Below are 25,721 nucleotides of genomic sequence, written 5' to 3'. Positions count from 1 at the left end.
ATGGAGGCCACGGTTCCCCTTCTTCCCAATGTCGGGTAGCCCTTCCCCCAGTTACCCTACCTCGCCCCCCCTTTCCCCGTGCAAAGCATTATCACTAGCTGAGATGATCTCATTTTTAAATTGTGGTGACTGTCCCTGGACTGCGGGCCCCGGGAGGGGGAGGCCCCGTCCCTCTGTGGTCCCCCCACCAAACCCTCCCCAGAAGGCACCCCCCTTCGGGGAGGAGGGGCGCGCAGGGCACCGCTGCGGGGCCCCTCGGGGACTTTCCCTGTCCCGGGAGGAAAGTGTGACTTCACCTTCCTGCCTGGCTGCCCGCGGGACGCGGAAGGGGCGGGCGGAGGCCGGGGGTGGAGCCGCCGCGCGCCCTGGGCGCCCCGACCCGCGCCCCGCCACCCGCGGGCACCGTCGCCAGGCCAGGCCGCCCGCGCCGACCGTCGCACCGAGCGGACCCCGGGTAGGTGCAGGGCCGAGCCGGGCCGGGAGGGCGGGTGTGGCCGGGCAGCCCGAGGCCTGCGGCTCCTCCCCGGGTTCGCGACCCGCCGCGCCCCGGATCTCAGATCTCCGCGCGCTGGCGCCCCTGGTTCGCGCCCCTGGTTCGCGCCCCCCCCAGCGCTGCGCTCCCCAGCCAGGTGGCCCCGGTCCTCCCCGAGCTCCTGATTCCATCCCGGCTCCCCGCTCTGGCTCCCCAGCACCCCAGACCTCTCCCCAACACCTCGAATTCCTTCCCGACCCCTCGAAGTCCACCCCACCCTCCCGGATTCCTTCCCAGCCCCCCTCGGGTCCCTCCCCAACACCCCACTTCTTTCCCGACGCCACCGATCTCTCTCCAGCTCCGTGGATTCCTGGGGATTCCTCTCCAGCACCCTCCCCCCGCCCGATTCCACACGGGCACAGACCCAGGTTTCTGATCTCTCCCCCGACCTGGGAGCCTTCTGCCCCAGCCCCCGGCCTTCCTGCCCAGCCAGCGCCCCACCCCCAGTCCCTTCCAGGCGCTGGATCCACTTTTCCCAGGGGCTCCGAGATCCTCCAGGCCTCACTCCCCACCCCCTTCCGGCGGGTGCCTCCCGGTTGGTACCAGCCTAGGAGCCGCAGCCAGGCAGCCCGGTGCTGGCTGCCATCACCACTCAGGCCTCAGGCCTGGGTGGCCCCAGGAGATCCTCATGGCAAGCCCCCCACCCCATTTCTTCCCTTTCCCTGTGGATGAAGTAGGAGGTTGGGGAGGGTCTCCCCCAGGACTGGAGGGGGTGGGTTCCAGCCTGGGGTGGGGGTAGGCAGGTGGGTGCAGGGGGCTCCTGCCTGGGCCTCTTTTTCCTCTGAATAGGGGCGTGTATTCTCCTTCAGCACACATTTCTGAACCACCTGCTGTATGCGCGGGCACACTGCAGGGGCTAAGTAGTGCCCACATAGGGTCCTCGGCCAGGGTGACCTGCAAACACCACAAATGGTCGAGGTGAGGCGTGCCAGATGCAGGCAGCAGATACCCAGCTGCTTCTCCGTTGGCCTGGCTTGAGGACCGCGCAGACCCAGGCGTGGGAAGGGGCCGCACTTAGTAGGTGCTCAGTGAATAGGGGTAGGGCCTGGAGCCCGGCTGTCTGCTTTGCTCCTGCGCCTTCACTTTGCTTCTGTGTGACCCACGGCAAGTGGCTCTACCTGTCTCTGCCTCCTTTTCTCATGTGCAAACAGGCAGTTAAATTAGGCCTAACTTGTAGGGTCGCCATGTGCTTCCCACAGTGCCCACGGAGTAGCAGGTGCTCAGGCAACACTTAGTGAACAAATGCCCCTTTGGTCGCCTGCGTATTTTCCAGGGACAGTCTGGCTACGTCTGGCCCTCCCTGTCTCCTCGTAAGGTTTCTTAATCAGCCAGAGGGGTCAATTGCGCCTCTGTGATGCGCCCGCCCGTCCTGCTGGGAGCAGAGTAGACCTTTTGTCCTGTGGGGCAGATGATTCAGCAGGAAACATTTATTGAGCGCTTACTGTGTGCCAGGTGCTGTTCTGTGCACTCATGGACTGATTGATTCAGTCAGTATGTGTTAAGCACCTCCTGCGTGCCTGCCATTACACGCGGCTGTGAACAAGACAAGTGAATGCCCCTATTTTAGTGGTGCTCACTCAGGTGGGAAGTGATGCATAGCCCAACAAAGTAAGCTGGGAAATCTAAAGTGTCAGGTAAGAAGAAGTGGGATGGAGAAAAATAATGCAGGGAGTGTGGGGGAATGGGCTTCAGTTTTGGGCAGGGTGGCCAAGGCTGACCTTGACGAGGAAGTGACATTTGAACTGTTTGATCTGTGGAGCTGGCCATGTGGCTATCTGGGGAAGGGTGTCCTAGGTCGAGGGGACAGCCAGTGCAAAGGTCCTGGGGAAGGAACAAGAGTCGTGTATTTAAGGAACCATGTGGCGGGATGGGAGGGAGCAAGGGGGAATGGGAGGAGGTGAGGTCAGGGAGGTGGCACGGGCCCACGGGGAGGACCAATCAGTGAGTCATGCCTGAGACAGGACTGATATCTGCCTTCTAATCACAAACCAACTTTTCCACATTTTTTGTCTCAAGCATCGGGACAAAAGCCCAGATGCCCTCCTCGCCTCCTGCTCCTTTCCCCTTCTCCAAACTATCCACAAATCCAACCATCCCCCCTTACCCGGTCCAGCCCCCCATCATTTGCTTTGCCTGAGAGGGTGGTCACCACCCTGGTCCCACAGTCCATCCTTCCCGAAGCAGTCACCAGAGGGAGCCCCTAGTCTTACCGCACCCTCCTTCCTTCACAGCCCCCTTGGGCTCCCACCTCCCTCAGGGTAAACACCTAAGTCCTCCCCCTTGCCCCTCTCTCCCCCCTCCATCACTCTGCTCCAGCCACTTGGGGCCTCCTCCTTGTTCTCTAACACACCAGCCTCTGTCCTACCCCAGGACCTTTGCACATGCTGCTCCTGCTGCCTGCAGCTCTCTTCCCCCAGATTTTTACCTGAGTCGCACCCTCCCCTCCTTCAGGTCTCAGCTCCCATTCACTTCCTCCCAGAGGCTCCCCTGCTCCTCGGTCCTGGGTAGTTCTTTTCCCTGTTCCTCACTACCACGCCCTGCTTCATTTTCTGCATGAACTTCTCATTCTCTGCAGCGGATCGATCTCTCATCCATTATCCCCAACCCCAGCTGGACCGTGAGCTCTGCAAGGACTGAAGACCTGTGCGTCGTGGGCCACAACAGCACCTGCAACAGCTCTTTGCACATGGTAGGTGCTCCACGAATATTTGCCCAGCGCATGAAGAGACACTGGAGACTGCGAGAGGAGGAGAGGAAGGAGTGGGCGTGAGCCAGATGTGGTTAAAATATTTTATTTATTTTTTTTAAGATTTTATTTATTTATTTGAGAGAGAGCGGGCGAGAGAACACAAGCAGGGGGAGGGGCAGAGGGAGAAGCAGATTCCCTCCTGAGCAGGGAGCCCGAGGCGGGGACTCCATCCCCAGACACCCGGGATCCCGACCTGAGCGGAAGGCAGGCGCATCACCGACCGGGCCACCCAGGCGCCCTGGTTAAAATGTTTTAAAAAGAGGAAGGGGAAAAAAAATCAGTTCTGCCAAGACTGATTGATTCTTATGCTTTATTGTGCTGTTGTACTGAGCTCTTGCCGGTGGTGACGGCCACTTTCAGGTTCTGTTCACAAATGACGAACCTGACCTAAGTGGGTTCCACAGGCTGGCAGGGGCAGAGCGAGGCCCCCACCCCGTGGGTGCTTCCATCCCACCAGGTGCCCGCTGTGCAGGGTGCGCAGTGGACTTTGGCCAGGAGGCCCTGGACGGGGGTGCAGAATGCAACCCGGCAGGTGGGGCGGGAGCTGGGCAGGGCAGTCCAGGTGGGTGGGGGACACCTTGGGGGGGCGGGTCCCGGGAGGCGGGCAAAGCTGGTGTAGCCACTGAGTCAGGGCTCAGGCCTGTAGCAGCGGGGAGGTGGAGCCTGGCTGTGTGGCTCTTGGAATTTTCCGGGGGCGGGGGTAGAAATTTTCCGGGAATGCAGGTGCGGTTGGTCCTTGGGGCTTCTGAGCCCAGCTCGTCACTGGGAGTTTGGGGGGCTCCAAGCCCTGTGCCTGCTAATGCCCAAGCAGCCTCACAAAGTGCCATGAGCGGCCCTGACAGTTGTACACGTGTGGACCCCTTCAGTCCCTGCCAGCGCTGGCAGATAGGGCTTCTCATTGCACCCATTTCAGAGATGAGGACACTCGGGCGCCCGTGTGCCCGTGGCCTGCCCCAGGCCACAGCCTGGAGGTGCTAAAGCTGAGATGGGAACCCCAAGGGCGTGCTCCTACCAACCACTCTCTCTTGCCCAATTTTTAAAGATTTTATTTATTTATTCATGAGAGACACACAGAGAGAGATGCAGAGACACAAGCAGAGGGAGAAGCAGGCTCCTTGCGGGGGGAGCCCGATGCGGGACTCGATCCCCGGACTCCAGGATCACGCCCTGAGCCAAAGGCAGACACTCAACCCGCTGAGCCACCCAGGCGACCCCTTTTTTAAAGATTTGTTGATATAAAACATGAATCCAGAATAGGACGTGTGGCGGAAGTGTTGACATTGATGGGTTTTCAGAGCGAACACGGCGTGAAACGGAACCTGACGTCCAGGCCCACTCGCGCCCCCCCAACCCCGTGCCTTTGATCTGCTAAAAATTGTTGGGCACGTGTCAACACGTCTGGGGGTTGTTTCTTCTTAGGCTGTATACACAGCTGATCCCAGGAGTCCCCGGAAGTGGAAAGCACAGTTGATCTGTGACTCGTTGCCGGGGAGCGGGCGGGGTCCGGGGGTCTCAAGCCATCCTCCAGGTATCGATCTTTCTAATTTCAGAAAGATCCAACTGATGTTGTGCAAACGTCTACACCTCCGCTGCCCAACAGAAACGTAAGGGGCGGCGCCTGTGCCATTTTACCCTTCCTAGCAGCTCTCTCACTAGGGGGAACAGCGAAGCCGGAAAAACTCATTCTCTCTGTGCATTTTACGTGCCGTTATCTAGCCAACGTGTAACCAATAGAAATCCAATTACTCGTGGGCATCTTACCCATCCTTTTTTTTTTTTCTTTTTTTGGTGCATGCTCATTCTTCAAAATCTGGTGTTTTACCAGATATCGATTCCCACGCTGTATTTTCAGCAGTTAAAGCGAAATCTGGTCCACCCAGAACAAGACGGTGTTTGACAGGGAGAGGATATTTTGCGCTCCTCGCCTTACCCATTTCCATTTCGATGAGTTGAAAATGAACACAAGGGACACCTGGGTGGCTCAGCAGTTGAGCATCTGCCTTCGGCTCAGGGTGTGATCCTGGGATCCACGAACGAGTCCCACATCGGGCTCCTTGCAGGGAGCCTGCTTCTCCTCCCTCTGCCTGTGTTTCTGCCTCTCTCTGTGTCTCTCATGAATAAATAAATAAAATCTAAATTTTTAAAAATTTATTTATGATAGTCACACAGAGAGAGAGACAGACAGACAGAGACAGAGACACAGGCAGAGGGAGAAGCAGGCTCCATGCAGGGAACCTGATGCGGGACTCGATCCCGGGACCCCGGGGTCACCCCTGAGCCTAAGACAGACGCCCAACTGCTGAGCCCCGCAGGCGTCACTTTCACCTCCTCTTCTTGCAAGGACACCAGTCACGCTGCGTTAGGACCCATCCCAATGACGTCATTTGAACTTAGCATCTCTGTAAAGACTGAGGTCCTGGGGGTTAGGGCGCCACGTAGGAATTCTTCAGGGGGACCTGGTTCAGCCAAGAACAGCCCGTGATGCTTCAAAATAATTACATGGGCTGGAGAGAGAGAGAGAGAGAGAGAGAGAGAGAGAGGCATTTGGTTGTGTGATCACAAACATGCGTGCCAAAGAGCTGGGCCCGCTGTGTCGTCTGCAGGACGTTTGCTGAGGGGGGAAAAAAATCACACGCCTGTTTCTTGTCAAACGTTTCCTGCAAAGGGCCGAGAGCGAGTCTTTTCGGCTCTGCAGGCGCTGTGGTCACTGCTGCGGCCCATCCGCTCTGTGTGGGGCCGGGCAGGGGCCACGCAGGGCGGCGTGGGGGTGAGTGGGTGTGGCTGCGTGCCGAGAAACTTCGCTTACAGAGCCAGTGACCTCTGCCCAGGGCAGCTCTGCACAGTGTCAGGAGTGTCATTGATCTCTGTCCTAGGCAGTTATGTCTGGTTGCTTGGTGTTCTGTGTGTGTGTGTGTGTGTGTTTTAACAAATCTCTACACCCAATGTGGGGCTTGAACTCACAACCCAAAGATCAAGAGTCGCATGCTCTCCCAGCTGGGCCAGTCAGATGCCCCATCATCAAGCCGATCTTAATTTTAAAAATATATATATCTGCAGGAGGGTAGTGGGTGAGCGTGAGCCTGGCGAAAAAGTGTCGCGGGCCGAGGGAGGAGCCGGTGCAAAGGCCCTGAGGCAGGAGTGTGCCCCGCAAGTTTGAAGGACAGCGGGAAGCACAGTGGCCTGGGCCGGGTCCCCAGTTAAGGAGCTCCACCAGGTGACACATAGTCTACGTAGGCACGACCCACTTTGCTGCCCTACCCCGAATATTTTATATGAATGTATGATCTATAAATACCATGTCCCCCGGCCTGTCAGCTCCAAGAGGAAAACGTCTGTTTCTGTTTTCTTCTCTCGGCCCTGGTTTGCTCAGTGGGGCCCAATGCCGGGCCGGCGTGAACATGACTGCTGGTGTGGACGTTTTCCTTCCTCCTTTTTACACACGTCATTATTTATCATGCGATGAATGTGTTTAGGGTTTTTTACTCCACAGATTGCATCTTGGCCCACTTGTTTATTTATTTTTTTAAGCTCACAAGGGCTCTTCAGACTATCCGAGGGGCACCTGGGAGGTGCAGCCGGTTGAGTGCCTGCCTCTTGGTTTTGGCTCCCGTTGTGACCACAGGGTCGCAGGATCGAGCCCCGGGTGCGCTCTGCTTGAGACTGTCCCGCTTGAGACTCTCTGTCCCTCCGCCGCTTGCTCCCTCTCTCTCCGATAAATAAATACATCTTTTAAAAACTATTTGGATTGATCGCCAACTTGGCAAGAGTTAGCAGTTCCCTGAAACTGCATTTCTGGCTCCTCTTGAAGTATCTCGTGGATGTGTGGTCCCTTGGAATGGTGTTTCCTCGTGGCAACACACAGACGTCACAGCCACCACATTTAGGTAGGTCTAAGGTCCCACTTCCCTCCGTGTGAAAGCCCAAGACCTCCCCACGGCCCACACAGCCCTGCAGGACCCACCCGGTCCCCTCCCTGCCCTCCCCTCCTCCCTCTCTTCCCCCCTCGCTCGTGGAACCCTCTGGGCCTCCTCGCTGCTCCTCCATCACCACGGGCTGGTCCTGCCCCAGGGCCTTTGCACAAGTTGTTGCCTCTGCCTGGGACTGTCTTCCCTCAGATGTCTCTCTGGGTCACATTTGTATGTCCTGGCAAAGTCCCTCTTGTCACTGAGGCCTTCTTGAACCACGTTGTTTAAGACTGTGAACACCCACCCCTGATTCTTGGGTTCCGTGACCCTCCTCGCCTCCTCGTGTTTCCCGTGGGGGCATTTACTCCCTGCCCATGTGGTGCTGTGAATGTCACTCCTTTGTTGGCTGCCTGTCCTCCCCACGAGGAAGTCGGCTGCATTTTGGGGGGGGGGTCTGTGCTACTTCACCCCCCACCCCAAGTCTGCATGTCAGCATCTCAGGCCACTTCTATTTCTGAACAGCCAGACAGCCATTCGCCTCTTTACATCCTTCCCCCCGGGGGCTGGCCCCTCGGCCCCTTCTCTTCCACTTCTCGAACTTGTGCCCTGCTCCTGGGGCGGCTCAATCCTGTCCCCCTTGGGCCTCTGCCCCCAGTGCTGGCTCTCCCCATGCTCTCTCTGGCCTGCGTCTGACCTTCCTGGAGTCTTTGACCTTGGTCCTGGTGCCCCAGTGGCCCCACATCTACTCATAATGAATTTTTTTTAAAAAATGCTGAATCATGTACGCACTGAGGGCTGTGACTCATGGTCTGAGATCCATGAATCACCTTTTGCCCTAGACCAGGATCGATGTCAGCACTTAGCAACATTTGGGGCTGCATCCTTGTCTGTCCCCGGGGGCGATGGGGTCCTGGGCACTTCGCGGGGGAGAAGGAGTGAGCAGCATCCCCGGCCCGTCTACTTGATGCCAGGAGCACCTTTCCCTGCAGACATGATGCCCACATGTGTCCCCAGACGGTGCCGAGGGTCGGTGAGGGGAGGGGACTGGCGGTCAGAGCTGTTCTCGGCTGAGCAGCACTGGTCTGGAACCTAGGGGTGTCACCGTGGGCACTAGGGTGGACCAGACACAGGCCCGAGGCCCGCGGAAGGGCATATAAAGTTCTGTCTCCCGGAATGGATCTGAAGTGCTACGTTTTGTTTGGTGTTTTCTAAGTCCGACTGTGACGCGCTTAGGGAACCTGGTGACCTCAGCTATGGGATTTGGGTTACCCTCTCTAGCTTCCCGTCGTCGTGTGCCCTTGGGAAAGCCTTCCTCCCCCTGCCTTGTTTTTCCATCCGCAATGTGGGGGGGTTATGCGTTCTGGCCTCCTCCATTCATTCCACAAGGTCAGGTCCCCGCTCTGCAGTTCAGCCACCCGGGGCACCAGGAGAGGCTCAGCCCCACCCTCTGGTGCCCGCTGGGCAGGAGGCAGCTGGCAAAGGCGAAAAGTCTGAAGACACAAGCAAAGTTCACCCAGTGACACACGGGGCGAGTGGGGGTCGTGGGGAACCAGGTGACGTGGGGGAGGCAGACCGGGAGGGACGGCGTGGATGGCCAGGCCCGAGAGCCGAAATGATGAGACTAGCGTCCGTGTGGCAAAGGTCTGCGGAGGGAGCACCCCAAGCAGAGGGAGGGACACCCGCGGGAAACCTGACGTAGGAAGCAGCTTGGCAGTTTTTGAGAAATGGAGAGAAAGGAAGGGCCCCCACATGGCCTGGCAGCGCTGTGGGCACGGAGCTGGCTCTTTCGAACGCTTAGATCCTCCCGCTGCCATCGCTACCGGTACCAGTTACCCGCCGCTGAGTAAGTCACCCCAGGATGTCGTGGTTTAAAAACAGCGAACGAGGGGTGCCTGGTGGCTCAGTGGTTTGGCCCCTGCCTTCGGCTCAGGGCATGATCCTGGAGTCCCGGGATCGAGTCCCACGTCAGGCTCCCTGCATCGAGCCTGCTTCTCCCTCTGCCTGGGTCTCTGCCTCTGTGTGTGTCTCATGAATAAATAAATAAAGTCTTTAAAAAATAAATAAATAAAATAAAAAATAAAAACAAACGAGGGACGCCTGGGTGGCTCAGTTGGTTAAGCGTCTCCCTTCGGCTCAGGGTCATGATCCCAGGAATCCCAGGATCGGGCTCCCGGCTCATCGACGAGCCTGCTTCTCCCTCTCCCTCTGCTTGTGCTCTCTCTCACTCTGTCAAATATTTTTAAGGACATTAAAAATAAATTTAAAAACAACAAATATTTATCATCCCACACAGTCCCTGGGTGTCAGGAAGCTGGAGGAAGAGGAGTTGGATGGCTCCAGCTTGGGCTGTCTCATGAGGTCAAGGTCAGGCTGTGGGCCGAGGCCGTGTCATCTGAAGGCTCGACCGGGGCTGGAGTTGCCGGGAGTCCAGATGTTCCCTCACGTGGCTGATGGAGGGAGGCGTCAGTTCCTCACTCTGTGGGCTTCTCGAGAGGCTGCTCACGGGCAGTTTACCCCCGACAGGGTGACAGAGAGAAATCCAGTGTCTTATAACCTGATGTCGGTGGTGACAGCCCATTGCTTGTGCCGGAGTCCTCCACTCACAGAGGCTGGCACTGGCTTATGGCTGGAAGTGCCGCCCTGGGGTGTGACCAGGATGGAGGTCACCGGGGATCGTCCAGAAGCCTGATTACCTCCCTAGCAAACATGTAACGAGCACCTACTGAATTCCAGTCATTGGCTCAGAATTTCCCCATGTGTTAAGGCAGCACAGTTCCCTGAAACAATCCCATAAGTGGGCTTATTATTCCCGATAGGCAGTATAGCTTTGTGGTTGGGCACACCGCCTCTGGAGCCAGATCTCATGGGCTCGAATCCCAGCTCTGTCACCCACCGGCTGTGTGACTTTGGGCCAGTGACTTCACATCTCTGGCACACTTTTTTTTTTTTTTTTCATTTGTAAATGGGGAAAATAGTAGTGCCTACCTCCTGGGTGACACCAGGCAAGTGTGGGTTGCTACCATCTTGTGGAGAAGGAAATGGAGAGAGGTGACATGCGAGAGGTGACGTGTCTTTGTCATGTTGATAGGTTGTGATGGTATTTGGAGGCAGGCAGGTGGGGGTGTCTGGGCCAGAGTTGCCCCCTTTCGGGAGGTGACCGTGTCTCTCTTGCTTCACAGGTCTGCTGCAGCATCCCCTATGGGACTCGGTATGGTGAGCACTTAGGGGACCCCGAGCATGCAGGAAGGCAGGTGGCGTGGAACATGCCTCCACCGCTCAGTGCTTCTGCTGCCGAAGGCCGCACCCACCTGTGCCCATGGCCTGCGCAGGCCTGTCGCTCTCCAGCGCCTTTGACATTCTAGGTGCTGCAGGCCAGGACAAGCTCTTGCGTCTTAAGCACAAGCTAAAGACCCTGCGCCTGGGCTGCCGGGGGGCAGACCTCCTGCACGCCATGGTGCTCCTGAAGCTGGGCCGGGAGACGGAGGCCAGGATCTCCCTGGAAGCGCTGAAGGCAGATGCGGTGGCCCGGCTCGTGGCGCACCAGTGGGCCGGCATGGACGGTGCCGAGGCCCCCGAGGAGCCACCAGACTTGTCCTGGGCAGTCGCCCGTGTGTACCACCTGCTTACTGAGGAGAACCTGTGCCCGGCCACGATGCGGGACATGGCCTACCAGGCGGCCCTCCGGACCTTCAGCTCCAGGGATGACCACCGGCTGGCCGAGCTCCAGGGAGAGGCCCGGGACCGGTGTGGGTGGGGCATCGTCGGGGACCCGGGGAGCTTCCAGCCCCTTCACTCGGATCTGGGTTGCTTCCCGGCATCCTCAGTGTCACCCTCAGGCGCCCGCAGCCTTCCAAAGCCCATAGAGGACCCCTCGGCCTGGAGCCGAGGCCGCTCCCTGAGATCCACCGGCAGCCCAGCCTCCCTGGCCAGCAATCTGGAAATCAGCGAGTCGCCCACCATGCCCTTTCTCAGCCGTCACCGCAGCTGCTGTGAGCCCAGCAAGCTGTGCGACGAGCCCCAGGCCAGCCTGGTGCCCGAGCCTGCCCCCACAGGCTGCCAGGAGCCTGAGGAGGTGAGCTGGCCACCATCAGAAGAGACTTCCAGCCCCCCACCAGAGGAGACAGCCAGCCCCCCACCGGGGGAGACTTCCAGCCCCCCACCAGAGGAGACAGCCAGCCCCCCACCGGGGGAGACGGCCAGCCCCTCACTGGAAGAGACTGCCAGCCCCTCCTCTGGGGAGGTTGCCAGCCCCTCATCAGGAGAGACTGCCAGCCCTGGGATACTACCAAACAGCTCAGTCCCCACGCCGCCTCCTGACGTGGTCCCAGATGCAAGCCCCAGTGGCCAGCTCGACCCCCCCAAAGCGGGGCAGATGGGCACCCACTACCCCGTGGAGTGCACTGAAATGTTGGCAGCCCCCAGCTCTCTGTCCTTGCCCTCCGGAAGCGCTCGCCCCGTCAAGGACCAGACCCCACTCCCACTTCCCGTAGAAGACACCTCTTCCCAGTTGCCCAACCCCAGCCCACCTCCTCCCTCAGCCCTGAGGACGTCCCCTCCCTGCCCTTTTCCATCCACCCCTCCTTCCACTGGCCCGGCCCCCTCGCACCCCTGCCCGCCTTCTCCAAATTCTCTCGAATTGGAGTCGGAACAGAAATTCTATAACTTTGTGATCCTGCACGCGGCGGCGGACGAGCACATCGCCCTGCGGGTGCGGGAGCGGCTGGAGGCCCTGGGCGTCCGCGACGGTGCCACCTTCTGCGAGGACTTCCAGGTGCCCGGGCGGGGCGAGCTGCGCTGCCTGCAGGACGCCATCAACCACTCGGCCTTCACCATCCTGCTGCTCACCCCCAACCTCGACTGCCGCCTGGGCCTGCATCAGGTGGGCCAGTCGCTGATGAGCAGCCTCACGCGGCACGGGTGGCAAGACTGCGTGATCCCCTTCCTGCCCCTGGAGAGCTCCCAGGCCCAGCTCAGCCCGGACACGTGCAGCCTGCTCAGCAGCCTGGTGTGGCTGGACGAGCACTCCCGGGTCTTCGCCAGGAGGGTGGCCAACACGTTCAAGGCGCAGCAGCTGCGCGCCCGCAAGGCCCAGTGGAAGAAGGAACAGGACGTCCGGGCCCTGCAGCAGCAGCGCCAGCACCTGGAGGGCGAGCGGCAGCAGGTGGCCTCGCTGAGCGCCGCCTACTCGGCCTACCTCCAGAGCTGCTCGGCGTGGCAGGCGCAGGTGGAGACGCTCCGGGCGGCCTTCGGGAGCCACATGCCCTTTGGGACTCAGGGGGCTCTGGGGGCCCCCCCGCCCCTTCCCTCCTGGTTGGGCCACCAGCCTCCGGCCGCGCCGCCGTGGCTGGCCGGCTCGCCCGCGCCCGCCTTCCCGCCCGCGCCCGCCTTCCCGCCCGCGCCCACCTTCCCGCCCGCGCCCGCCTTCCCGCAGCCCCCCGCCTTCTCGCCGCCCCCCGCGCCCCCGCAGAGCCCGGGGCTGCAGCCCCTCATCATCCACCACGCGCAGATGGTGCAGCTGGGCATCAACAACCACATGTGGAACCAGCGAGGGACCCAGGCGCCCGAGGACGAGACGCAAGGAGCAGAGTGACCCAGGACCCGGGGCTTGGGGTCACCCCCAGCCTTCCCGGGGGGTGGGGGGGGGAGGGGGCACCCCAGGGCGGTGACGTCACCCGGAGGACTCCCGGGCGCGCAGGGCGGCCGGGAGCCGGTGCGGCGCTCGCGCGTTCCCAGCTGGGCGGCGGTGGCGGCGAGCGGGCCCGGGGCGTGGGGTCTGTGTTTTGACTATAATAAATATTTATTGAATGTTCCCGCCGCTCCGTTCCCGTCGGGGAGACGAAAACTAGTCCCCAAAAGGCAACCGGAAGGGCGGAGCTCGCTTCTCCCATTTCATTGGCCAGAGCGTGGTCACGTGGGCCCTCCGGCTGCAAGGGAAGCTGGGAAATGTAGTCTTCCGCTGGGCCGTGTGCTTTGCGGAAAGTTTTGGTTCTAATGCTAGAGAATAGGGAGAGAAAAGACTCGGGGAGACATTTAGCACGTACCGCTGTGGCCCCCTTTCTTTTTGTTTTGCCGAGGAGCCTCACCCCCATCAGGCTGGGCTCAGATCCGATCTTGGGCACGGGCATTCTGGTTTCTGAGCCTCGAGTTCTCATCTGAGAAATGGGTTTGAGGCTTCAAGGTTGTCCACAGATCCTGTGTGAGACGCTGGGGCTCCAGGGATAGTGCTCATTAACTGCAGGCCCAGAGAGGAGGGGGTTCATCTTTTTCCAGGGTCAAAGACCTTTGAGAAAGAATTAACATTTGTTGGGCGCTCACTTTATGGATTCCGCAGGCTTTGGAGATCCAAACGTATTTTATTTTACTTTACTTTTTAAAATATTTATTTATTCATGAGACACACAGAGAGAGGTAGAGACACAGGCAGAGGGAGAAACAGTCCCACCCGATGTGGGACTCGATCCCAGGACCCAGGATCACGACCTGAGCCAAAGGCAGATGCTCAACCACTGAGGTACCCAGGTGCCCTATTTTTTTTATTTTTTAAAGTAATCTCTGCACCCAAGCTGAGGCTTGAACTCAGGACCTAGATATTAAGTCGCATGCTCCACTCACTGAGCCAGCCTGGCACTCCTGAACCTATTTTATTTTATTTTATTTTATTTTATTTTATTTTATTTTATTTTATTTTATTTTATTTTTAAATATTTTATTTATTTATTCATAGAGACACAGAGAAAGATAGAGGCAGAAACAGGCAGAGGGAAAAGCAGGCTCCATGCAGGGAACCTGACATGGGACTCGATCCCAGGGTCTCCAGGATCACGCCCAGGGCTGCAGGCGGCGCTAAACCGCTGCCACCAGGGCTGCCCCTGAACCTATTTTAAACCCCAAAACTGACCTCACTCAGGGTAGAAGCTTATATCGCTGGGCTTATTTTATGGATAGGGAAAACAGGCTCGAAGGGGTGAATTCTGACCGCCCCCCCCCCCCCCGGCCCCAGGTCACATGGGTCAGAAGTGGGGGCATATATAGTTTCCAAGGGAGGGAGTGCAGGAAGGGTGAGCTCCAGCTGGCTGAGCCAGGAAGCTGCCACCTCCCCTCCCACCCGACAGCTCACTCAAACATTAACTTTGCAAGCCTTTCCCTCCATTTCCTGGGGCCCAGGAGGGCAGGCCCAGCTGAGTCACCCAGGCCGTCAGATACCACTTGTTATTTTTGTTGCTGACTCAGATTTTGTCCGGGCTCAGCTTCCGGGAGCCTCCGGAGCACTGAAGTGAAACCTAGGGAGGAACCCTGGAGATCAGCTTCCAGGGTGCGCAGAGGTGGGCCGGGTACGTGGACAGACGGTTTCTGATCACGGGGGCGAGAGCTAGCAGCAAATAACTGGCCGATTGCAGTTCATTTGAGCAGCATTTATTGAGTGCCTACTGCATACCCGGATTGTCCCAGGCACTGGCGTGCCATAGGGAGGGGCAAAGGCAATCACACTCCATCCCTTGCTCTCCTTTCAGGTGGAGGCGGAGGGAAGGGGGGAGTGAATGAGTCTTCACATGAAGGAGCCTGATGGCATCAGGAATGGAGGGGTATCAGAAGGACTGAGCGCTGAGATGGGAGTGGCCCAGGAGGGAAAACTTTGCCCCAAGTGGCCAGGGAAGGCCTCTCTGAGGAGGCAGTGTTAGGGCCAAGACCCGTAAGAAGAGGAGCTGGTCATGATGAGAAGAGCTTGAGGACAGGAGTGATTTTTCTGGGCAGAGGAAACAACTTGTGCAAAGGTCCTGGGGCAGGGCCCTGCCTGTCACGTTGGAGGAACACGAGGAAGGGGAGAGAGGGTAGAGGGGAGGACAGGGAGGAGACAGTAGCCGGCTCCTGGAGGGCGGTGGGCAGAGGGCGCACAGGCCCCAGGTGCTCACAGGCGCCCTCTGGTGGCCGCTCTGGGGAGGACAGACCGGGAAGGGGGGTGCACAGCCCTGAGCCTGGGGCCAGAGCAAAGGCAACAGAGCTGATGGGGTAAAGGGGTCCCTGAGAAACTGTGCGACCTGGGACAAGTCACAGCCCCGTCCTGGGCCTCCTCCTTCCCATCCGGACGCGGTCCTAGCGACTTCAGGCCTGGGACTCCAGAACTCCGCGGGTCCCTGAGTCACTCCAGCGTGTTTAAAGGACAAGCATTTTGAAAGCCCGGGGCCGGTGGCGCCTGGGTGGCTCAGTCGGTGGGGCGTCTGCCTTGGGCTCAGGTCGTGACCCCAGAGCCCTGGGGTCAAGCCGGCATAGGGCTCCCTGCTCGCTGGGGAGCCTGCTTCTCCCTCTGCTGCTCCCCCTGCTTGTGCTCTCGCTCTCTGTCAAATAAATACATAAAATATTTAAAAAGAAAAGAAAAGAAAGAAAAAAAGGAAGGAAAATCCTGGGCTGGATGAATTTATTTCATCCTTCCAACAGCCCAGGAGCTAGAGACTATCCTTGTCCCCAGTTTATAGATGAGGAAATGAAGGCCCAGAGAGGTGAAGTCACTTATCCCAGGTCACACAGCACTGAAGTAGCTTTTGGGGGCAGAAGAAGGAGCCGGTGTCTCTCTACTGGGTTCTAGCCCATTCGGGGATGGTGCAGACTGTTCGTGCATGGCCTCCATTGCTTTTGCGTGTGCTTGTATGCTTCATTCTGTGAAATAGTCCCGTTCCCTTCGTGGCTCCCAGATCTGTCTGGGTCACTGTGGTGTCTTCAGGGAGGAACAGGATTCGCGGCGCCTGCTGCGCGCAGGCCTGTGCTGGGTGCTGTCCCTGCCCCGCGGAGTTCCCTGGGCAGCGGGTGGCGACCATGTGGCTTCATCCCCCCACGTATCCAGCCCGCATTTATTTTTTATTTTTTTAAAGATTATTTATTTATTTATTCATGAGAGACACACACAGAGGGGCAGAGACACAGGCAGAGGGAGAAGCAGGCTCCAGGCAGGGAGCCCGACGTGGGACTCGATCCCAGGACCCCAGGACCAGGCCCGGGGAAGGCAGCGGGTCAACCTCTGAGCCGCCCAGTCCGCATTTATTGAGCTCCTACTGGGTGCACTATGAGGCTCAAGATGACCCGAGACAACCCGGTTCTGTTCTCCCGGGGCTCACAGTCCACCGCCAGAGGTGGGGACCGGGGGCAGGGGTCAGGCCTGTGATGGAGAAGAGTAGGGGCTGCGGAGGCCGGAAGGGGACTGCTGGCCAGCCTGCGGGGCGGGGGGCGGGGGTAAGAGAAGCTTCTGGAAGGAGGAAGTCAGGGGAGACCTGAGGCCTATGTTGGAACGAGCCGTGGGCTGGGAGGAGAGCTCCTGGAGGTGCGCGCGGGACGCACACGGGCGCACAGCCCCCGCGGCCGCCTGCCGAGAAATGGGGGGCGGGAGTTTTTAGTTTTTAATGTCCCCTTCTCTAACAGCCGTGAGACACGAATCAGTACCAGGCGACTAGTTCTGGGAGGTTAAATGCTGGGTCCCTGCGGCCTCCCGCGGCGGTCCGGAGGGCAGCGCCGCCCGGGTGCACGGGGCAGGCCCGGCTGCCCGCCAGGGGGCGCCCGCGAGCCCCTCGTGCTTAGCGCTCCGAGGCCAAATCACTGTTACTACTTAACAAAGTCCCTAATTCGCCGAGCACATTGTTCAACACCTGCCTTCCCCGGACGATGGGCTCGGATCTGTAGATTCACTGCTGGGCCCCCGTACGTGGCTCGCAGCAGGTGCTTAATAAATGAATTTGAAAAAGAAAATTTAAAAATGAATTTGAACTAATGTGCACATTTTATTATCTTTAAAATAATCTGTTTGCGTGCCTGGGGGGCTCAGGCGGTGAAGCGTCTGCCTTCAGCACAGGTCACGATCCCGAGTCCCAGGTCCTGCTCCCTGCTCAGCGGGGGGGGGGGGGGGGCTGCTCCTCCCTCTCCCTCTGCCCCGCCCCCTGCCTTGTGTTCTCTCTCAAATAAAATCTTTTTTAAAAAAAGTTTAAACAGACAAGCAATACTCTGTTCCATGCTTCCTTCCTGCCTCTTGGTGAATGTCCTGCTCCTTCGTTTTGTTCATTGTACAGTGTGTATTGAGCACCTACTGTATGCCAGGGATGGTTTCAGAGCTGGTGGACAAAATGTCGAGTAACATAAGCCCTGTTGTTGCCCTCACGGGGCTCACGTCTCGGCGGGGGAGACAGACACACCGCTAGGTGGCTGGTTGCAGGCAGGGCAGGGTGGTCCTGGGTGCGATGGGGGAGGCAGAGGCCACTGTGGGGGCGCTGGAGTTGGGGGCCAGTCGTGGGAGGCTTCCTGGAGGAGGCATTCCCGGAAGGGAAGGCTACTGCAGGCGGAAGGTGGAGCCCAAGCGAGATCCCGTGGTGGGAGGCAGCTCGGCGCCCCCGGAGTGTGGGGGTGGGGGTGCCGCTGTGCTCGACCTGAGAACCTGTGTCCCCTACGTGCCCCTCCTGCCCCCGCAAGACGATGCTGCGCTTGTGGGGTTCCAGGGGTGCCGCAGTGAGCACGGTGCGCCACCAGGGGGCGCCACGGGACAGTGGTTCCAGCTCCCCCCCTGCCTTGGGCTGGAGAGGCCCAGGGGCCGAGCCCCCCTTAGAGGGCCTGGGTGCAGGCCCTGCCCCGCCGGCGGCCCCCGCCCCATAAACAGCCCCACTAACTGCGTCTCCGGGCGCCGTCCGGTCCGATGCTGTTGGGGACCACGGCCCAGAGAGGGCGGACACCTCCGCCAGGCCCCCAGCAGGGTCCCTGCCACCCCAGCACCTCTGGGCCGGGAGCGTTTATTTTTAGCAGGTCCGTGGCCGCGTCCTTTTTATAGCCCCGGGAGGTGCCAGGGTGTCTTATTTCCAAGGGAAGCTTAGAAAATTGTTCTTGTCCCAAGGAGCTTCCTGACCTCTCAGGGGGGTCTTCCCTGCTGCTCCCCTGGGGTCCCCCAGGCCCCCCTTGGCCCAGCGGGGGGCTCCTGTGGCCGCGAGCGCCCGCCCTCTGTCCTCTTACTTTACCTTTTCTATGTGTCCAGTCGTGTAATATATTTTCTTTAAACAGGCTTGAAAATTCACTTTTTTTTGCCCCTCCTGGAATCCGAGCGCCGCGACGGTCGCACAGCCTGGCACCGCAGGGAAGCCACCAGCTGCAGCCTCAGGCTGGCGAACTTGCGCCCGGGGAGCACTTGTTCACCAACTGGTCTTTGTTTTAAATCCTGGTCATTTTCGGGAATAACGTTTGTAAACTGCTTTGCTAAACACACAATCAGTCAAGGAACATAAGGCTTGAAAGCCCGCGTGTCAGACGCAGGCTCTGGGCGCCTCCTGTGCCCCAGGACATCCTCACGGACCATTGCGCCCTTCCTGGACACCGAGGTTCGGGAAAGCTCCACGGGCGCCGCCCTGACCACCGCCCCACATCGCCCAGTGAGCGGGCCTGTTCGCTGAGTGAGGAACCTGGACCCCATCAGAGCTTTGGTGGCAGGTTGGTGGCCGGAGGGCCGAATCCAGAAGCACCCCCACCAGATGTGTTTCATTTCACTTTTTTTTTTTTTAAAGATTTTTATTTATTCATGAGAGACAGAGAGAGAGAGAGAGAGAGAGAGAGACACAGGCAGAGGGAGAAGCAGGCTCCACGCAGGGAGCCCGACGTGAGACTCGATCCCAGGACCCCAGGATCAGGCCCTGGACTGAAGGCGGCACTAAACCGCTGAGCCACCCGGGCTGCCCTCACTTTTTTCTTAATAAAATATTTTGTAACGGAGTTTTCAATTCCTGCGTAATTAATACGGGGATAGTAGCTTCAGGTGTGCAACACGGTGATCCCACACTCGCTCCTATGCATTACGCAGCACTGGTCACATCGATACTTGACTTTTAAAAGAACCAGCTTTTGGGTTCATTGATTTTTCTCCATCCTTTGTGCACTGTTATCTTCTTTTTACTTTTTAAAATTTTATTTATTGGGGCACCTGGGTGGCTCAGGGTGTGGCCGGTGTCCCAGGATAGAGTCCTGCATCGGGCTCCCCGCAGGGAGCCTGCTTCTCCCTCTGCCTGTGTCTCTGCCCCTCTCGGTGTCTCTCAGGAATAAATAAAATCTTTAAAAAATAAAGTTTTGTCTAAGGAAACTACAACCAACGTGGGGCTCGAACTCACCACCCAAGATCGAATCACCTGTTCCTCTGACCAAGCCCGCCGGGGGCCCCTTGTTTGTGCATTTGTTCCCCCGATTCCCAGTTTTCGCTCCTGGGGTTATTTGCACCCCTACTTCAGCTTCCTGAGGGGGGGTTGACACCCTCCAGGGAAGGACGATCCCGCCCGGACGCCGCTCCCCTGGCCCCGAGTGGCGGGAAGGGGGACATTGGGCTGTGCGCCTCCCACGCAGGCTCCTGGCCAGGGCCCTCCTGCTCCACTGGCCCCGGTGCAGCACCAGGGCCAGCTGGTCTAAGCTCCAAGCTCAAACCCGGGGACCTCTCCCTGGGCCTGGAGCGGCAGTGGCTGCCCGTTGCCCCGAGACCTCGGGAGGCCCCGCACAGCCTGCCTGGCCCCCCCCAACCCTCGTCCGGGCACTCGGGCCTCCTTGTGAATTCACGGATTCATTCAGCAAACTACTGCAGCCAGGCCACTTGTAGGCACAGGGACACTACGGTGCACGAGCGGGTGCAGGCGACATTCTAGGGAAGGGGACACAAGGAACAAACAAGGAGGCAGATAAAAAGACCAGGATAATCTCGGGGGTTCAAGTTCTACGTAGGGTCAAGGACGGCTGAGATGCTCTCGATGACCTGGGAGTGCTTCCCGGAGGAGGGGACATAGGCTCAACACTATTGCTCCAGGAGCTTTCAGGAGGGGACACTGAGGCATTGGGCAGGGGGTGAAGTTGCCCGGGGGGGGGGGGGTCTCCAAGGTCCCACCCAACGCAGTCTCGATGTCTCTTCCGCAACCTACGGGAAGCACAGGCGCAAGGGTCCGGGAGGGAACTCGGGCTCCCTCATCCAGTCCCTGCGACTGTCCCGCAGGAATCCACACCCGCCGGCTGCGGGGACACAGGGTCGGTGCCCTGCTGTGCCGCCCCCGGTGCCAGCGCTCCCAGGGCTGCGATGTGATTTGGAGCCGAGCTATCTTTAACTTGGGGCCGGGACGCTCCGCTCCGCTCCCTGTAAACACCGCTCAGATGACAGTCCTGGAATCCGGGGGGGGGGGGGGGGGGGGGTGGCGGGCCCAGGCTCCCTGAGGGGGACACTCCCCCGAGAATTCACCCAGCCCTCTGCTCCCCCGACGCGTGGGCGCCCAGGATGTGGCGGTGACCCCTGTGGGGCTCGGGGGGCTGAGGCGGGCATGCCCCAAGCAGCTCCCGGGGGTGGGGGGCTGCAGGTGGACACCCCCAGCCTGGGCTCCCAGCCTGCTCGGCTCGCCTTGCCAGTGACTTCAGGCACCAGGCCCGCCGGGAGCCTGAGCAGCCGCGCACCTGTCCCCCAGCTTACGTGACCCCGCTTTCTCTCACACTAGAGGTCTGGGGCCACGGGCTCCTCCTCTGAAGCCCTGCAAGCTGATGCAGGGTGAAGCAACGAGCAGCTGGGCTCCCAGGCCACTGTGCTGGGTCGGGGTCGGGGTCTGACCCCGGGGGCAGGAAGATGCCCTGCGTCCTGCAGGCTGCCACCCGGGGACGCCTTCCCCCGCCCCAGGAACCAGATCCTCCACCGTTTGGAGCAGCGGGATCACCACTCACTGTGAATCGGAGCGGCCTCCGCGAGCCTGGGGCTCAGGTCCCAATTCTCAGGTCTGAGCCCGGGGCCGCTTTCCTCTGCGGCGTCTTCCAACACGTCCCAGCCGCTTCCCCCGCTTGCCAAGCAGGAGCAAGAACACCCACTTCAGGGACCCCTGGGTGGCTCAGCGGTGGAGCGTCTGCCTTCAGCTTGGAACATGATCCCGGGTCCCGGGGTCGAGTCCTGCGTGGGGCTCCCCGCAGGGAGCCTGCTCCTCCCTCTGCCTGTGTCTGCCTCTCTCTCTCTGTGTCTCTCATGAGTAAATAAATGAAATCTAAAAAAAAAAAAAAAAAAAGAACACCCACTTCACGGGGCTGCAGTGAGCGGCCCACGAAGGCACGTGGGAAGGAGCCTTCATACAGCCAGGGCCCAATAATTGCTCTGGCGGCGCTGCATCTCCTGAGGTCGCTCCTGAGCACCCACTGATTCCTCCTCCAAGGCAACAACGTGGAGCGGGCGGACCCCAGTGAAGCCAGACCAAGCAGCAGCCCCTTGGCCCAACACGCTGGGGAGGCCTGGCCATCCCTGTCATGCGGGGGTCCTGCCGACCCCATTCCGGCCCCAGGCCACACAGCTAGTGGGGACAGGGAGCAGACTTCCCTCCCCAGCCAGCAACGGCCCCAGGAAGCCCACCAGGGTCACAACGGCCTCTGGGGCCCCCCCACCTCTGCTGGGGCAACCCCAGGGCAAAGCAGGGCTTCGGACTCCGTGGCTTTCCCTTCTCTTCCACGTGCACAACAGGCCACTTCTCCGGGAAATCTGAGCCGGTGGCCGCAGGACACACCCAGAAAGCCCCCGAGTGGGTGACGGTGGCCAGGGCCCTGGGCTCTCCGTGGCCCCCTCTCCCGGCCTGCCCCTGGTGGCCCCGACCAGAGACTCGAGCATCAGCGTGGAGACTCACAACGTAACTGCCTCATTGCTTTATTCCGCCCTGTCAAGGGACAGTGACTGTTTCCTGCCTCGACGGAAGCTCAAACCTGGCCTTGTAAATAAATAATGTCCTAACTAACACTGCAAATCCAAACGAGGCCGCTTCCTCAGTGGGCGGGACACCCAGGGACCCAGCGTGGGGTTGGGGGGACCCCCTCTCCTGGCGGGGGCAGCTGCTCCCCCGGTCCGCGGCTTCCTGCCTGCGCAGTGCCGCTCCAGGGATCTAGAGGAGGCAGGTTCCCCAGTACGGGCACCTGGGACCCTGAGTGATGGGGACCGAGACTGCGTGTCACCTATGCTGGCACCGTCTTATCTGGCTGACTCAACAGCGTACTTGGAACCTGCTCAAGGGGTCAGACTCTCGAGCCGCTAAAAAAAAAACCAGATGGCTAGAGGGGCCGGGCTGCCCACAGCTCGGGATCTGCGAGGCGGAAGCGGCCTGCAGTTTTCTAACTCAGAAACTGTGGGAACCGAACCCAAGCCAGCCCCGTTCTCGCTGGGTGGGGGGCTGGGGCCCCGCCAGCTCCTTTGGTGTTTGGAAAATGCTTCTCTTCCGGGTGAGGCTGGAGAGCCGGGAAGCCCAAGGAGAAGGCAAACAAGTGAAGTTCTTGAAAATGTTGCCCCTCTCCCTTTCGCCACGGACACGGAGGACCTTCACCTCCCTTGTTAAATCCTCCACGCCGTAAAGCTCGCTCCTCGTAGCCTTGCCACTGCTCAGGCACGACGAGAACCTCGCTGGGCGGAGTAAACTAAATCTTGACCAAAAATTCATTAAAAAAAAAAAAAACGGCAGCACAACCTCAGGACTCCTGCCACACGTGCAGCCTGCCCGCTCGTGAATCAACACAACAGCAAACCAACGAAAGCAACGCGAGGGGCAGGCTGCCCTGGGCACAGAGCCCGGCCCACAGTGCAGCAGGGAGCAGGGTGCAAGCGCGCTGGAAGAAGTGGGTCGGTCTTGCTTCTCGAGTCTCCGACTTTCGACCTCAGGAGCCCCCAGTCCCAACACTGCACTCGGCGCCTGGGCTCCTCCGGCCGCACAGGGGCAAAGCAGCATGGACCCCATTCTCAGCTTCTTCCCGTTTCTAGGAGAAGGAAGGCAAAAGCTTCGATCCCCCTGCCTCCAGGCAAGGAGGCAAATCCTCTGAAACCCGGGCAGGCGGGACGAGTGGCGGGGCGTGCCTCTTCTCCCGATGGCAAAGACCCAGCTCTTGGAGCACGTGATCCTGAAGACTTTGAGCACCGACATCTTGCTAGTTCCCTTCTCCTCCCCGCAGAGGCCACGGGGCTGTGGAGGCTGGAAAGCCCTTCTGTGCCACCCAGGGGCTCAGGAAGAGAGTGAGAGCGAGTGTGGGCTCCGCCCCGCCCGGAAGCTACTCTCGGGAGCCCGTCAGTGTAGCTCGATGAAAGCCTCCAGCTCCTCAGGGATGAAGCCCTTGTAGGGGATCTTGTTCTTGTCCAGGGCACGGGCCGCAAGGCACTGCAGGGTCACGTAGTTGAAGGGCTGGATGGTGCTCTTGGCCAGCAGCTTTTCATCCAGCAGCTCGTAGGCGGTCTTCTTGAAGGCATTGGTGGCATCCATGTGGGCACCGGCTTCGATCAGGGTGTTCATGATCCCCGGGCAGTTGTTCTGGGCCGCTATGTGCAGCGGCGTGTTGTTGTCAAAGTCCCGGCTGTCCGGGTCGGCCCCACAGTCCAGCAGCACCTTAACCACCTGGAGGGAGGGGAACCTGCCCACCGGGTAGCGGCCGACGTTGGTGGTGTCCTTGTCCACAGCCATGTGCAAAGGAGTGAAGCCGTTCTTGCCTCGCGGGGCACACTTGAGCAGCCTGTAGACGGTCTGGTGCTTCAGGTGCTCCTGGTCGGGCGTGCACTCCACTTTCTCCAACAGGTAGAGCAAGTGGAGGATGATGGCCAGGGCCTTGGTGAACTGGGCCGAGTCCCCCGGCTCCTTGGGCAGCTGCAGGGCCCGCTCCACCTCCCGCACTCCCTTGCACAGCACCCCCATAAGGTCTGCGAAGCCGATCTGCGTGCCCAGGCTGCCCTTGGCCGCGCGGTCCTGGAGCACGTAAGAGAAGAGTTCTGCAAAGGACAGGAAGCTGCTGGCGGTCATGGGGCTCAGCGGCTCCAGGTTGCTCTGCTGCATGTCCAGGGCGTACTTCCACAAGCGGATGCAGCGCTCGAAGTTGCCCGAGTCGGCGTACACCGCACCCCGGTAGCGGATGTAATAGGACGTGTCCGGGTGAGAGGGGCCCAGGATGCGCTCTCGGATCAACAGCGCCTGCATGCGCATCTCGTCGGGGTCCGTGATCAGCGCTTCCAGCTCCTCAGTGGTGTTCACCTCCCTGGAATAGTCGTAGGCCAGGACCAGCTGCGGGGGCTCGGGTTTGGGCAGGTAGGCGCCGCCCTGGTGCCGAAGCTCCATCGCGCGTCTCCAGTGCTTCAGGGCCCCGAGCAGATCCCGCTTCTTGTCCACGTAGGTGGCTCCCAGCAACTCCAGCGCCTCCACGGCGGCTTCCCGGCTGGTGGGGCAGCAGCTCTCGTAGGAATCGCCAAGCGGTTCCTCCGCCGCGGAGGAGCCTCCGCAGCAGCGGGCCCCCTGGGGCTGCGCGCCTGCCGGGCCCGGGGCGGCGGCGGCGGCGGCGGCGTTGGAGGAGGAGGAGGGGCCCTCCCGGGGCAGCCCCGGCCGCACCCCGTCCCCAGCAGGCTGCTCCTGGATCAGGTACTCCACGATGTTGGTGTGGCCCGTGACGCTGGCCGCCAGCAGCGGGGTCATGCCGTAGCCGTCGCGCTCCATGCGGGCGTTGCACCCCAGCAGCAGCTGCAGGATCTCCAGGCTGCCGGACTCGGCGCAGTCGTGCAGCGCCGTGTTGCCCTTGGCGCTGCGCCGGTTCACCTGGGCGCCCTGCTCCAGCAGGTAGCGGGCGATCTCGCGGTGGCCCTTGTAACAGGAGATCATGAGGCACGTGTGGCCGTGCCGGTTGGCCACCTCCAGGTCGGCCTGGTGCTCGCCCACCAGGTAGCGCACCACCTCCAGGTGCCCGTCGAAGCAGGCGGCGCGCAGCGGCGTGGAGTTGGTGCGCGTGGTGCGGTTCACCGAGGCCCCGCGGCGCAGCAGGCTGCGCACCACGTCCAGGTGCCCGGCGGCCGACGCGGCCCAGAGCGGCGGCGCGCCCTCGATGGTCTCGCCGTCGAAGTGCACCGAGCCGCCCGCCTCCACGCTCGCGCCGCACCGGTCCACCAGGTACTCGACCACGTCCAGGTGGCCGTAGCGGGCGGCGATGAGCAGCGGCGTCCCCCCGCCCGCCACCTCGCCCGTCAGCTCATCCAGCTCCTCCCGGCTGCGGCCGCTGAGCAGCTTCTGAAGCAGCTGCAGCTTGCCGTCGCGGGCGGCGTTGTACACGGCGGTGCGGAGGTCCATGGTCCGGGCTTCCGCCAGGCCATGGGCCGGCCGCCGGGGGACGCGGAGAGCGCGGGCTAGCGCCCGGACGGGCCGGCGGCAACCTTCACCGTCTCCCCCGCCGCCATCTTAGGGGCTTCTCCGGCGGAACAAAATGGCTGCCGCGGCCGGGCGCCGCGGACGAAGCGGGGGGCGCGCTGGGAAATGTAGTCCCGGGGGGCCGGCCTCCTCCGCAGGGTAGAAGGCGAACGCAGAGGGCCAGGACTACCACTCCTAGAAGGGCGCGCGCCAGCCTAGGCGAACTGGGAGCGCGGTGCATGGTGGGGATTGTCGTTCCCACCGAGAGGATTGAGGCCGAAACTGGCGACGCGTGGACTACAATTCCCGCCGCGCAATGCTTTTCACGATGACTTCTGCGACCCGGGCAACTTTGTCTACGTACTTCCTGTGGCTCCTCCACGCGAAGCGCAGGCGCG

The 25,721-nt window shown here is 60.4% G+C and overlaps 2 protein-coding genes across 2 annotated transcripts; one reads left to right on the top strand and one right to left on the bottom strand.

Moving 5' to 3' along the window:
- The first annotated feature begins 335 nt into the window (after positions 1-335).
- On the top strand, positions 336-12,995 carry TICAM1 (toll like receptor adaptor molecule 1). Its single transcript, XM_041764067.1, has 3 exons — positions 336-454; positions 3,108-3,221; positions 10,366-12,995. The coding sequence occupies exon 3, from the start codon at positions 10,503-10,505 to the stop codon at positions 12,774-12,776; it is 2,274 nt and encodes a 757-aa protein (XP_041620001.1). The 5' UTR covers positions 336-454; positions 3,108-3,221; positions 10,366-10,502; the 3' UTR covers positions 12,777-12,995.
- Positions 12,996-21,820: 8,825 nt separating this feature from the next.
- FEM1A (fem-1 homolog A) lies at positions 21,821-25,389 on the bottom strand. Its single transcript, XM_041763421.1, has one exon. It carries the CDS (start codon positions 25,264-25,266, stop codon positions 23,236-23,238), a length of 2,031 nt encoding a protein of 676 aa, XP_041619355.1. The 5' UTR covers positions 25,267-25,389; the 3' UTR covers positions 21,821-23,235.
- Positions 25,390-25,721: the final 332 nt, after the last annotated feature.

This window comes from Vulpes lagopus, chromosome 7, assembly GCF_018345385.1.
Source record: "Vulpes lagopus strain Blue_001 chromosome 7, ASM1834538v1, whole genome shotgun sequence".
In the NCBI taxonomy this organism is placed as follows: Eukaryota; Metazoa; Chordata; class Mammalia; order Carnivora; family Canidae; genus Vulpes; species Vulpes lagopus.
This window is presented reverse-complemented; position numbering and strand designations above follow the sequence as displayed.